The 14,271-nt window shown below is 47.9% G+C and overlaps 1 protein-coding gene across 4 annotated transcripts in view; it reads right to left on the reverse strand.

The window, feature by feature from the left end:
- Window positions 1-8,323: 8,323 nt before the first annotated feature.
- LOC133116730 (interleukin-1 receptor accessory protein-like 1) overlaps window positions 8,324-14,271 on the reverse strand; it is a 343,914-nt gene continuing 337,966 nt past the window's right edge. For 2 of the 4 annotated variants that reach the window (XM_061226629.1, XM_061226632.1), the window contains 3 exons: window positions 13,129-13,299; window positions 10,450-10,494; window positions 8,324-9,048 (listed from right to left, as the gene is read on the reverse strand). In XM_061226629.1, the coding sequence (XP_061082613.1) occupies window positions 8,324-9,048; window positions 10,450-10,494; window positions 13,129-13,299 (941 nt within the window). The remainder of the gene's footprint in view (window positions 9,049-10,449; window positions 10,495-13,128; window positions 13,300-14,271) is intronic. The other 2 variants (XM_061226631.1, XM_061226630.1) reach the window with 1 other exon arrangement.

The following is a 14,271-nucleotide window of genomic DNA, read 5'->3' on the forward strand; positions in this document are numbered from 1 at the left end:
CTTCCACAAGTTAAAGCATCAAATCCATAACTTGTAAAATACACATGAAGGGCTGTTCTAAACAAAAATACAGTCATCGTAAGTGCAGGGCTAGCTATTAGCGAACAGAAGCATTTAGTGATAATATCACAGAAACCTATACACCTCTTCTTCGATGGAACATAGAAAAACAAAATGGCGGGTTGAGTAAGCAGCGTTGGCACTGTTGTCACGTCAGGTATACCTGCACCCATCCAATCTATGCTAATGTTGCCTAAACATTTCCTGTTTCGAGAAGATTTGGGGTATTTGGCACAGCTTTTTCCTTTGAAGATGATGATTGTGGGGTTTTGTCTTCTTTTTCCCAAGAAATTAAGTCTCAGGTATCAGAGTGGACTCAGAGGCATGAACCACCATCAACCTTCAATGAAATTCCTTACCAAAAAAAAAAAATCTAATTCCTACAAGGCAACTGCGTGTGCAAGCCCCATGTATAGTGGTGACCTTGGCATTCACATTATTGGAACCGATAATGCTTTGCAGGTGGGTATTTTCCTGCTTGTTAGTTAATTCATTTGTAATTTTACTGTTCTATCAATTATATTCTATGATGTAAATATCACAGATTTTAATAAAATGCTTTTGGTTCAAATTCATGTTGTGCAACCACCCGTGATGCTCCGCCCCCCCATGCCATCACGCCCCTCTGTGGGACCTCTCTGTGGAGCCCAGCTGTGGAGCCCCTCTGTGGAGCCCCTCTGTGGGACCCCTCTGTGGAGCCCCTCTGTGGAGCCCCTCTGTGGAGCCCCTCTGTGGAGCCCCTCTGTGGGACCTCTCTGTAGAGCCCCTCTGTGGGACCTCTCTGTGGAGCCCCTCTGTGGGACCTCTCTGTGGAGCCCCTCTGTGGAGCCCCTCTGTGGAGCCCCTCTGTGGAGCCCCTCTGTGGAGCCCCTCTGTGGAGCCCAGCTGTGGGACCTCACTTTGGGCCCCTAGTCCAGGGGCCCTGCCATGGACCAACCTCAAGCTGCCCCTGGTCCCACGGGGTGGAGTCATTCAGCTGGCCATGTGCCAGGCAGGGTGCAGAGGAGACCACTGTGAGCACGGGGAGGGGAAAGCTCCACAGACCCTCCCGGACGTCACATGACTACGTGGCCTCGTTCGCGGCTGATGTTTGTTTCAGCCATCGGGAAACAAGGCCAGGGCGGCTCAACGAGGGGTCTGCCACCTGAGGAGTCCCATGCCCTCCCAAGCGGGTACCCCCGGACGGGCTGGGTAGGGTACACGCAGCTCAAAGACCTCCTTCACCAGAACATTCACTCAACACCAGCCAGCAACAGCAGAACAAAGTGGCCTGTAGCGTACTGGTTAAGGTACATGACTAGGACCCGCAAGGTTGGTGGTTTGATCCCTGGTGTAGCCACAATAAGATCCGCACAGCCGTTGGGCCCTTGAGCAAGGCCCTTAACCCTGCATTGCTCCAGGGGAGGATTGTCTCCTGCTTAGTCTAGTCAACTGTATGTCGCTCTGGATAAGAGCGTCTGCCTAATGACATTAATGCAATGTAAAATGTAAAAAGAGCAGTCACGACTTTGCAGCCCAGGACTGCGGGCAGACTGGCCTGGTGCACCTCTGCCCACCTCTGCCCACCTCTGCCCACCTCTGCCCACCTCTGCCCCTCCGGGTGGGGCTTGCGTAGGGCCAGGAGGCTCTAGTGGGCGACTCCGGCAGTCCTGGTCTGAAAAACATAGGCAACATGGTGGTTCTGCGGCGACTCTCAGCACCGCGATGCTGTCACAAGGAAACGGCTGCCCGTGGAGGCCTGTCCCGTACGACCACAAGCCCAGGAGCCGGTGACAAGACCAGGAGCCGGTGACAAGACCAGGAGCCGGTGACAACCCCAGGAGCCGGTGACAACCCCAGGAGCCGGTGACAACCCCAGGAGCCGGTGACAAGCCCAGGAGCCGGTGACAAGACCAGGAGCCGGTGACAAGACCAGTCGCGCCCGCATTTGTGAAAGAGTGGTCAGCCTTGATGATCTGCCATTCAGTTAAGTTGGGTTTGAGTTATTGTGCCACTAATACACAGAGCCATCGAATACTTGAACTTATCTCACTGTTCTTTGCCATGGAACCCAGAAAACATTTTGTGGTATTAACTTGCATTGACATATTTTAAGGGGCTATTTATGTAATGTTTTTGTATTTCAATATTTTAAATTAGACATAAAAAACTGGATGATGATTAGGGTGAGTGGCCCCCTCAGGTCAATGAACGCACACCCCACCTACAGTTGATGGAAGCACAACAAATGTTTTACTGCCTGGGAAAATTTTTACAGCACAGCCTGTGCCATAAAACAACCCGCACTGCTGGGAAACTGCACACACTGACTGAGGAGGCCCGGCTTCCTGAAGAGGCCTTATCATTCACTTCCTTACTACCGGATGGGTGCTCATTGGACACTGGAGTTCTTTGTGAGGTCACAATGCCTCCTGTTACCTCGGCGATAACCAGGTGAGAGGAGTCACCAATCACTGTCGGAGAACACGTTCAGCCATCAACAAGATCCCCGGGCCTGGTACAGAGACTACATCAGACAAATGGCTAACCTGGCTGTAGTCTGATTCATGAAAGAAGCAATATACAGGGCTAGGCAAAAAAAATCATTTACACTTGCATATTTTAATATTACAAAGAAAATTCTACATAAAAAGCATAGAGGATGAAGTTTGAACTGTAGACATGAATCAAACGGTTATTCGACTGCAGTGTCTGAAATCTTTTCACATGAATCCATTTATTCACCTATGTAGTGTGTCATGACTTTTCTCTGATGTTTTATGTTGATATTGAGACCCATTGTTAATGAAGAAAATCTATATTTTAAAAAAAATCTATTGATTTACTTTGTGTGCAGTTGTGTGCACACAGTATATTCTGAAGTATTTATTTAATAAAAAAATTATTTTATAATAGATCCTATAATGTGCACATACAATTGCATGTATTTAATGATAATTAATGCAAATAAATTATATACAGTGGCAACATTTTTATCAAATGTTAGAAAATATGTAGATATTTATTTTAAGACAAATAGGCTATTAAAAATTCTCTTCACATTTATTACTGGCGAGTATATTGATATCTCTTGCTTGATAAGAGTTATTTTCCCCCACACCAAATCACTAAGTGCCCACACAAATTCAAGGAAAATAAAAAAGTAAAGCAATTATTAAACTGAATTTTATTATCATTAATAATTTTTCTTCAATTAACATTGCAGGTACAGAATAAAAAAAGAAACAAAATCAAAACTAGAGACAAACAGAACCTTAACCTTTAGTCTCAGAACCTTGAAAGTGCCTGGAATTATTCTGTGCTATATATTATTATTATTATTATTATTATTTGTATTATTATTAATCATAATTATTATTATTATTATTAAAGGCTCACCAAATAATTCGCCGCTCACTTGAAAAATGCAAACATTGGTTTTTATGAGTGTGATTGGATTGTCTTAATATCATTTCCCATATATATATACACAATGTCTTACAAAACAAATACAGAGGAAGGAAAAAAAAAGAAATAAATAAAAGAAAAAAGAAAAAATCTGATAGGCGTTCTCCTTACATGCCCTGTACAACTGACTCACCCATGTTTAATGTGGACTCAGCCGTGGTGCCCTGCGTCTCCCCCCCGTCCTGCGAACACAGCACGCCGGGGCCCAACCTCGGCGTGGGGGCCTAGCGTTACCTGTGGATTCAATGTGTTTGCATATTTCAGATCTAAGTGAAATCGGGTTACGGCCGTCACCGCGCTGAACCGCCAATGACCTCCGCTGTGGAACCGCCAATGACCTCCCGCTGTGGAACCGCCAATGACCTCCGCTGTGGAACCGCCAATGACCTCCCACTGTGGAACCGCCAATGACCTCCGCTGTGGAACCGCCAATGACCTCCCACTGTGGAACCGCCAATGACCTCCCACTGTGGAACCGCAATGACCTCCGCTGTGGAACCGCCAATGACCTCCGCTGTGGAACCGCCAATGACCTCCCGCTGTGGAACCGCCAATGACCTCCGCTGTGGAACCGCCAATGACCTCCCACTGTGGAACCGCCAATGACCTCCGCTGTGGAACCGCCAATGACCTCCCACTGTGGAACCGCCAATGACCTCCCACTGTGGAACCGCCAATGACCTCCCACTGTGGAACCGCAATGACCTCCGCTGTGGAACCGCCAATGACCTCCCCTGTGGAACCGCCAATGACCTCCCCTGTGGAACCGCCAATGACCTCCGCTGTGGAACCAGCGACCTCCGCGACCCTCGGGCGACCTCCGCGACCCTCGGGCGACCCCGCCTTGCCTACCCTCACAGCCAATGAAATGAATGCGTTTGTCCCAGAGTAGAGCAGTGGAAGTGGGGGAAAACAGCTCGTCTGAACCACTCCATTTCCCCCACGGTGGGAAGGGCCCCTCTGGCCCCAGGCCTACAGAACCACTCCATTTCCCCCACGGTGGGAAGGGCCCCTCTGGCCCCAGGCCTACAGAACCACTCCATTTCCCCCACGGTGGGAAGGGCCCCTCTGGCCCCAGGCCTACAGAACCACTCCATTTCCCCCACGGTGGGAAGGGCCTCTCTGGCCCCAGGCCTACTGAACCACTCCATTTCCCCCACGGTGGGAAGGGCCCCTCTGGCCCCAGGCCTACAGAACCACTCCATTTCCCCCACGGTGGGAAGGGCCTCTCTGGCCCCAGGCCTACTGAACCACTCCATTTCCCCCACGGTGGGAAGGGCCCCTCTGGCCCCAGGCCTACTGAACCACTCCATTTCCCCCACGGTGGGAAGGGCCCCTCTGGCCCCAGGCCTACTGAACCACTCCATTTCCCCCACGGTGGGAAGGGCCCCTCTGGCCCCAGGCCTACTGAACCACTCCATTTCCCCCACGGTGGGAAGGGCCCCTCTGGCCCCAGGCCTACTGAACCACTCCATTTCCCCCACGGTGGGAAGGGCCTCTCTGGCCCCAGGCCTACTGAACCACTCCATTTCCCCCACGGTGGGAAGGGCCCCTCTGGCCCCAGGCCTACGGACCCTCCGTGAGGAGGCCAAGATGCATAACCAAAATTACATTATGCTCCTTCTTTACTGAGATTCCAGTCAGAGGAGGAAGTGGAGGAATGTCACGGAAGAGTCGAAAACATAATTTGGCATTAGTTGAAGTCTCGGTTTTCTTTGCCAAAAAATACAAATAAATGATAACAAAAAAAAAAAGAAATCAAATCCCAGCAGATTCTAAGAAAAAATGAAACATCCTGCATTCAGTGACAATTTGAATGAAGTAATCCCCTGCATATCCAATCAAACACGCCCGCCTGGCCTGCTTCGTCCACTGTGATTCCATTTCATTTTAGCAATTTTGATGATTTTTTTTTTTTAGCATGCCGCAGTTAAAAGACGAAAAAGCTTCAGAGCACTGCTTAAGAGTTCCACTTTGAGAAACCTTGGAAAAAACTAAAGAAACAACGCAACCATGAACAGCACTACATTAAACCGCTGAATTTACAACACAGTAATGTGTAACTTCCTAAGTGCTTTCTGCATCCCGTAAGCAGAAGAGCTGATAACCAACACTGGTTTCATTGGGATTCACTCAAACCGAGCAGCTGAATGAACCTGCAGTTTAAGAAGCTTTTGTCCTGTAATGGAAACACGGATGCGAGATGAAAACAAAGGCCCTGCTATTATATTAACCATTTCATATTTAATATTATAATATTATATTACCAAACTGAAAGACTTCAGCTTCCAGAAGATTCTATGGACATACGCGGAGGCCCTCAGCTCCCGATGGACAACGCTCTCATTATAATATCCACACGCGATCGCAAATGGTTACAAAACGCACGGCTATGCATTAAAAACTGTATCAAATGCACACAAAAACCACAGTGAATATATTCCGACTGAGACCAAGCATGTTCCAAATAGTTCCTGAGCCAGCTGCATATGCAGGGGATTACTGCGTCAGTTTCCAAACGCCGAGGCACACTGGATCTCCTGTTCTACCCTGGGCAAACCTGTGGATAGAACCGCGAGCTTTCGGACCATCTGTGTCGGGCGCAGTACCACGGCTCACATACAGGGGGCGCTGTCTGTGGAGTAAAAGGGAGGCACTAAGAAGAGGTCAAGGATTATAGAGTGTGGTGAAAAAAAACTAACGTCTGTGACTCTATAGAAATAGGCAATTTCTATCAAAGTGTGAATTGTGTTTATATATATATTTATATATATATGTAGAATACATATGTAGTTGCTATGCATACTTATAAAATAATTCCTTCAAAGCTGATTTAAAAAAGTATTTCAAACACAAAAAACGTAACCCCACCCAAAACCATGATTAAAGTACCCCCACCCAAACAATGATTAAAGGTAGAATATTCTTCAGATTCATATCTTATGTCAAGAAGTTGACCAAAACACCAAATACGCATTTCCTTTTTTTTTTTTATCTTAAATTATAAATGGGACATTTAGCGAAGGACTCAAAATCCACTTTGTTGCCTTCGGAGTCCAGGAACCGTGTAGCAAAGTGGTGTACAAAATCCGGCAGACAGCTCGCTTCTCCTGTTCACTCAAGTGGAATGAAATGTGAGTAAGTGAGACTTTCCAAGCAAATGTTTTTGTTATAAAAATATACTTCTTCTTTTAAAATAATCTACGGATTTTTTTCTCTTATAAGGTGAGACGTCTTTGCTATCAACCCAAACAGCAATGCCGTTTTATTTCTCTTTTTAAATATAAAATATTAAGCTCTTGAGAAAGCTGAAGCTGGATCCCACCATCAGAGACCCCCCCCCCCCCGCCCTCCCCCCTCCCCTCCCCTCCCCTCACTCGGGAAGAAATATTACCATCAAGCTTCTTGTACCTTTTGCATAATCAATGTTTTTCTTAAATGGATCCACTTAAAACTAGATATACACACCTCACATAGGCCAACCTCCTTTGAAATACACTGTTATATCCAGGCAATCCCAAAAAGTGTTTAAACAACTAACAAACAAAGAAATTCTTAAACAACACTAAGTCAGTATTAAACAAAACAACAACAAAAAAAAACAGTCCAGTCTAAGCCGTAGACGTGCTTTCTGTTCTATTTCCATACCAAAATAAGAAAGCAAAAGAAAAAAGAAAACTAGGAGCTAGGAAGGTAAAAAAAATGCAGATGGAGAGTAAAAACAAAGCTGTAATGTGTAATAGGCAACGGAAATGTCAAATGAAAAACAAACACAAAGAAACAGGAAGACACTGATGCTACAAATAAATTGCAAATATATGTACAAGACCCTGTTTTCCCTGTGTGTGTGTGTGTTTGTGTGTGTGCATGCGTGTGTGTGTGCATGTATGAGTGTATATATGTGCGCATTTGCACACACAAGGGTTTGTGTGTATATGTGTGTGCATTTCCATGTGTGTGTGTGTATATATATATATGTGTGTGTGCGTTTCGACACGTGTGTCTGTGTACATATGTAGGTGCGTTTCCACGTGCGTGTGTGTATGTGTATGTGCGTGCCTTTGCATATGCGTGTGTGTGTGTATATGTGTGTGCGTTACCACACGTGGGTGTGTGTGTTTATGTGTGTGGGTATGTGTGTATGTATGTGTGTGAGTTTGCACATGTGGGTGTGTGTGTGCCTCTGCACATGCGGGAGTGTATATATGTATGTGCCTTCGCACATACAAGTATATGTGTACGTTTACACACGTGTGTGTATTTGTGTGTGCGTTTCCACATGCGGGTGTGTGTGTGTATATGTGTGTGCATTTCCACACGTGGGTGTGTGTATATGTGTGTGCGTTTCCACACGCAGGTGTGTGTGTGTATATGTGTGTGCGTTTCCACACGTGGGTGTGTGTGTGTATATGTGTGTACGTTTCCACACGTGGGTGTGTGTGTGTGTATATGTGTGTGCATTTCCACACGTGGGTGTGTGTATATGTGTGTGCGTTTCCACACGCAGGTGTGTGTGTGCGTGTCTCAAAAGGGTGTAATTTGTTTCTCCAGTCCTTTTAATACCAGCTGTCCGTTTTTTGTTGTTTTTATTTTTCATTTTTTAAAGTTTAAATTCCTGTTTTGTAGTTTTTTTTTCCCTGTGGATTTCCGGGGTCGAGTTCAGCAGCAGCAGTCGGCGGGGGTCCGAAAACCTCCGAACCTCCGCGACGGTCCTCCCCGAACGCGAACCACCCCCCCCACCCCCCCGCCCGCCCGCCTGCCCCCGCCCTGTCCCTCCCCCGCTCCTCCATTCCCCGCCCCCGCCCCCCCGTCGCCATCACCAGATGACGCTGGAGATGCTGGTCTCCCGTGGCAACAGCGGGAGCATGGCGTTGTTGGCGTGGGCCTCCTCCAGGCTCTGTTCCCGCGGCGACTTGGCCTGAGGCCGCTGGCCGTTGAGCAGAGTCATGGGGATGTTGCAGTAGGTGTGCTGGTTGCCCAGCGACGAGAGCGGGGGCAGGGTGCCCCCGGCCGGGACGTCGTACTCGTAGCTGCGGTAGTAGTGTTTCTGCCGCATCTGGGTGTGGTAGGTGTTGTGGAAGGTGGAGCGCAGCTCCGGGTGGGCCGTCGCCATGGCGGTGGAGGTGGCGGCTGCCATGGAGATGGCGGAGACGGTCTGCAGCTCGCCGAAGGGCCCCTGCTCGCTGGCGTCCAGCACCGGCTCCCGCGCGGCCGCCGGCTCGGCGGGGCGGAACGGCATCTCGTAGCGCAGCCTCTTCCAGAACTTGGAGCTGAGCTTGCTGCTGGTGGGGCCGTGCCACTTGATGACGGTCAGAGTCTTGATGGTGTGCTTGAGCGCCTCCACCTCCTGGTAGTTCATGATGCCGCGCAGCTCCGCGCACTCGATGAGGATCACCTTGATCTCGCCCGTGCTCAGCATGTTGCGCAGGCGCGTCTCCAGCTCGAAGATGCTCCAGCCCCGCCGCACCACGTAGTTGGGCGTCATGACGATGATCAGCCGCTTGCTCTGGTCCACGCAGCGCGCCACGTCCTCGATGTACGCTGGGGAGAGAGGCGGAGAAACAGAGTCTGTTTTCCTCGCTGTAACGCCGTTCGTGACTTGCCGTTGAACGCATCGCACAGGGTTAAGTTAAACGTCTGAACAACAGATGCGCTTGATTCTCTATCAGAATACATTATACTTGTGTAGTGAGTCTCGATTCACCCTAAAAATGTTCTAGCTAAGGATCTGTGAGCTTCTCCTGAGATACAGGCAAATGGTCCTGCTGTTATTTCCCATGTCATCTCTGGCAGCCAATAAAACACCAGTACATTCCAGCTAGCATAGCATAAGTCATCATATTAACCCAGACTACTTAATCATGAGAACCCGTCATTATCCTACATGACATGTCAGCAGCTCACCTCAGGACACACACTTGTTGGAAACACACACACAACGGGGAACACAAACGAGACGGAGAAGCACAAGACTGAATGATGGATTTAGGATTTTTCTGATTATGTTCCTCAACAGTCTCACTCAAGAAAGTGTGGCGGGAGGGGTGGGTGGTAATGGGCGGGGAGAGGGGGGTTAGGCCCTTGCAATTAAATCCCAAAATATCCTAACTGTAACCCAAGGCAACGATTAGGAAGTCGTGTTCTTGTGAGCTTTGCAGAGGTATTAAGCTGGGGTGTTTAAAAGGGAACAGGAGAATGGGTCTGAGGCTCTGGGGCTAAGCTGATGTAAGCATTGCTGGAGGGTGGGGGGTGGGGGGGGAGCAGAACGGGACAGAGGCGCTCTGCAGGATTAGGAGGCTCGACTGGGCCCTGCCTCAGTCAAACAGTGCTTCAGAAGAGGGTCTCACCTCTCTCTCGCTTACCTTCAACTCTGACTCACTTTGTTCTTCCCCTCTATTTCTGGAACTTTCCTTCATTGCCCCCCTTCTCTCTCTCAATCCCTCTCTATCTCTCTCTTTCCATCACTCCCTGTCTCTCTCTCCTTCCCCCTCTCTCCCCATCTCTCTCCCTATCTCTCTCTCCTTCCCCCTCTCTCCTTTACCCTCTCTCCATCTCTCTCCCTATCTTTCTCTCCTTCCCCCTCTCTACATCTCTCTCTCCTTCTCCCTCTCTCCTTTACCCTCTCTCCATCTCTCTCCCTATCTTTCTCTCCTTCCCCCTCTCTCCATCTCTCTCTCCTTCTCCCTCTCTCTCACTCTCTCCCACTCCTTCCCTCTCCCTCTCTCTCCCTCCCTCTCCCTCATCCCCTTGGCTCACAGAGAGACTTGGTCATAATGAAGCTCGTCATGAACCAGGGCAACCGCGCCTCTTCACGCAGACGTGTCGGTGCCCGTAGCGTCGTTAGCTAGCTAGCGGCCCACAGTGAGGAGGTCATGCAGCAGGTCTGTCCCCACCCCGACTATGGAAGGAGCACACACGAGAAGCTAAAAGAAGGTTCTGTACCTCTAAGCAGTCTTGTATCATCCTGGAAATGATCATTGGTGAAACCTAAACATAAATATTTCAACATTCAAACTATGACCAGAAGACCGCAGAAAAGCATCAAAAGACATAGCAAGGGGACTTCACACGGGGCTGGCATAAACTCTCTCTCACTCTTTTTTCCCCCTCCTTTTTACGGCTGACAGTTTATTCCAGCTTAATACGGGACTCGGAGGGACAGATTTATGCAGGTCCGTGTGCCTTTTATGCTGTCTTATTACACTGCATTAAGTGCCTTGTAAACCCTTAATTGACATTTCGAGCATTTCCGCATTCAGAAATCTCACCAGCATTGTGCGCGCAAAACGCCGCGTTGATCAATGCGTGCGGTTCTGTGCATCCATAACATGAACTGAATCAATTGCATTATCTGCCGTTTCCAGCTGAGTGCGTGCCTGGACTGGCATCGCGAAGTGAGCGTTTTCTATTGTAAAAGCTAATTGGGCATCCCGTAATACAGATTGATTGCGGATTAGAGCAGTGTTCGGATTGAGAGTTCCCCGTCTAAGTTCATAATTAGTTGCGGCACAGAACGGACACACAGCTTCGGCCCCCGGTCCCGTATTACAGACAGTCCCCAGGACACACAAGCTCAGTAAACACAACGCTGCACATTTAGGCTCGGACGGATGTACATCACGTAGAACAGGGGGATGACGGGGGGATGGACAGAGGGAGAAACACACAGTCGCTGATCGGAGAGGAGGCGATGCTATAGGACAGGTGGGTTCAGCACCAGAGACCCCCCCCACCCCACCCCACCCCAAGGGAGACACAGCACCTATTTATTTTACAATAATAAATTACAAGGTGTGGTGACACACCATTATGTCCTTTTCCAAATGTATATTTACTTGGGCTGGCTGGTGTCCAAATCAAACTGCATCAAATAGAAAATTATTTTTAAACATCCTATCTAGTTTGCGATCGCACTCTATAAATGCCACCGAACCCATTTACCTTTCTACATCAATCAGCCCGGCCAGCCTGTCAGTAATGATCACATCGCCTCACACTCATCCTTGGTGCATTGTTCATATTTACAAGGTGCTCTATATTTAACAGAGACCACCTTGCGCGGGCGAACTGCGGCATTGGCTTTTCAGAGCTCTGCGGCACATAAACGCCTTTTCACTTCTGTCAACTGAACCAAATTCAGTTTCCATGGGAAATCGTAGGAGCGTCTATAAAAACGCTCAAACACGCAGCCAGAGCCGCGTTCATCGTGTGTGAGAGGTTTCTCTGTGGAACGTTCCGCATCGAGTCAGAAACGGTGCGCTGCATGCTGGAGACGTCAAGTTAACATTAAACATTTCCGTTAATAATGTATAAACAATATTAGGCTCTGTGTTTGCATTAATCTTGTTTTTTACTCAGTCCCTGTTCAAGTGAATGATATTGAAATGACCAACTTAAATGTCTAGCTGGATAAATGCAACTTAAATGGTTAGCTGCCAAACTTAAACTGAAATGGCTTGCTAGGTAACTGAAATGGTTAGCTGGGTAACTTAAACTGAAATGATTAGCTGGGTAAGTTACACATGAATGGCTAGCTAGGTAACTGAAATGGTTTGCTGGGCAACTTAATATACCAGCTTACCACCATAAATGGCTAGGTAAGAAACAAATGGCTTACTGGGTAAATGAACCTGAAAAATTCATATGAAAGGACTAGCTGCTTCATATGAAAGGACTAGCTGGGTAAATGATAATGAAACGGCTCCATCCACTGATTTAAATTCTAATTCAAACTGGATGGATGACCACTGCATTCCCTTTAGCCACCTCAGTGACAGACAGCTGCGCAGCTGATGCAGCTGTGGCAGACGGTCACCGGGCACCTGACTGACCGGCCTCCGCACTTTGTAAACAAAAGGAAGCCGGCTGCCCTCCACCAACGAGCAAGAGTGCGGCCCCCTGCCTAGCGTGAACATCACGAGCTCCCTAATGCCCCGCTGACGCAGGACGGCTACGCAAACAGTCTGAGCGCCTTAAATAAAATATATGACTGTGACATGAACAGAAACAGTGTGATGCATAAACTCCGCTCTCTAATTTAGCCGGCGGGGGCGCAGAGGCTCATAAAGACGCTCCCGGGGAGCGTGTGGCCCTTCTGAGGCGCTGCCTCAGAGATGATGGAAAGGTTAGCATTACTTAAAGCACACCTGCTAAAAACTTTCCGTGTCTCCGTCCCGCAGGTAAGAGGGACGACATAGAGGAGAAATACGAGGACTGATAAATTATTTCTCTTTGCAGTCACATCAGCTGGGAGTTGCGGTCGCCATAACAACCGACTAATATATTGCTCGTTTGGCGATGGTTCATATGTTTACAGAAAACCCTGTGTCTCCTGGGAATAATTAGACTACATTTGGAGGCGCATTCCTTTGACAAATAAGACAGCCCAAGCGACAATGGTATTGACTCTGTACCTCATTGCCCGAATCCAACCTGTCCACCTTTATGGCTCAGTGCTGGCCCTTTGGGTGCAAAAGCACAGATTTATGAAGAGGAACACAGGACCTGTGCTTTCATGGAATGATGTGCGTTTCTGAGGCACGGGGACTCACAGGGGTGACAAAACCACACAACAGACAACGGCGACGACCACAAACGCCACAAACCCCACAGAGTACTTACTTCCTGTCGGGATCAAATCTCTGTCTGGAATGAAGAGTTTATACCCATAATGCTTTTCCAGGACATCTGGCAGGATCTCCAGGGCAAAGCGCTCCTCTTCCCGTGTCTCCTGGCTCCACTGGTCCGGGTCCACTTTGGTGTAGGACAGGTACGCGTCATAGTCCTTGTTTTCTGTGCGGGAGACATCACAACTTCACTCATTACCTTACATCACATTACATTACAGGCATTTAGCAGACGCTCTTATCCAGAGCGACTTACAGTGAAGTGCAGATCAAACACGGGGACGAGTGTGTTCAGGACCCGAGAGGACAGGACACTCTCTCCCTTATCTCAATCGGCGGAGTGGTACTCTCCAGGACTTTAACTGCAGGGAAATTACCATTTACATGTTCTGCACAGGGGTTCAGTCCAAGGAGCCCCTTCTCCGTTCCACAATAGGTTTACTTTCATTCATAACGAGTCCAAACTTTCAGCAGTTGGCAAGTCTATAATCTAATCAATTAAAATATCATCTCGTCTCAAGCAATCTTTTGCCTTGTTGCAAAATGATAGAAAACAAGTGAGTTAGTTGATCAGGGTGATCAACAAAATCCTGGAATATGAATATGGGACATATATTATTCATGGTGCAAGCAGCTATTTCTGACAGTGTGACCCTAAAGGAGTAACGTGGTGGTTGGTCACACTTTCTAGGTTTAAAGACGGGTATTGAAGAAACATTATGAAAGTATTAAACATGTCCGTTCTTTAGTTTTGGAGCAGTAAGCGTTTTAAATTTATTTAAATATTCTCCCCCCCCCCCCCCCCCCCCCCCATAACCCACAGTCTGTGCTGTTGGCCTACAGGAAAGTGGGGGCACGTCATAGCTCATTGACAGTTCTCATCACCACGCCCAGACCGTTTGGGTGAACTTTTAAAGTGGGAAATTTAGGCTTAAATAGAAGTTCTAAAATACATTTAAATTACTGAATTTAAAATAAATAAAAAATGCATATTTGTTTTTATTGTTGCCTGGCAAGTGGCAACTGACAAGTGTCACATTCAACCACCATGTTACTCCTTTAAGAGGGAAAGAGTTTAGGGAAACAAAAACTACCATTCATAGGTGGGAAGGATGAGATTGAAATCCTGTGTAGATTA

This window comes from Conger conger, chromosome 17 (assembly GCF_963514075.1).
Source record: "Conger conger chromosome 17, fConCon1.1, whole genome shotgun sequence".
Lineage (NCBI taxonomy): Eukaryota > Metazoa > Chordata > Actinopteri > Anguilliformes > Congridae > Conger > Conger conger.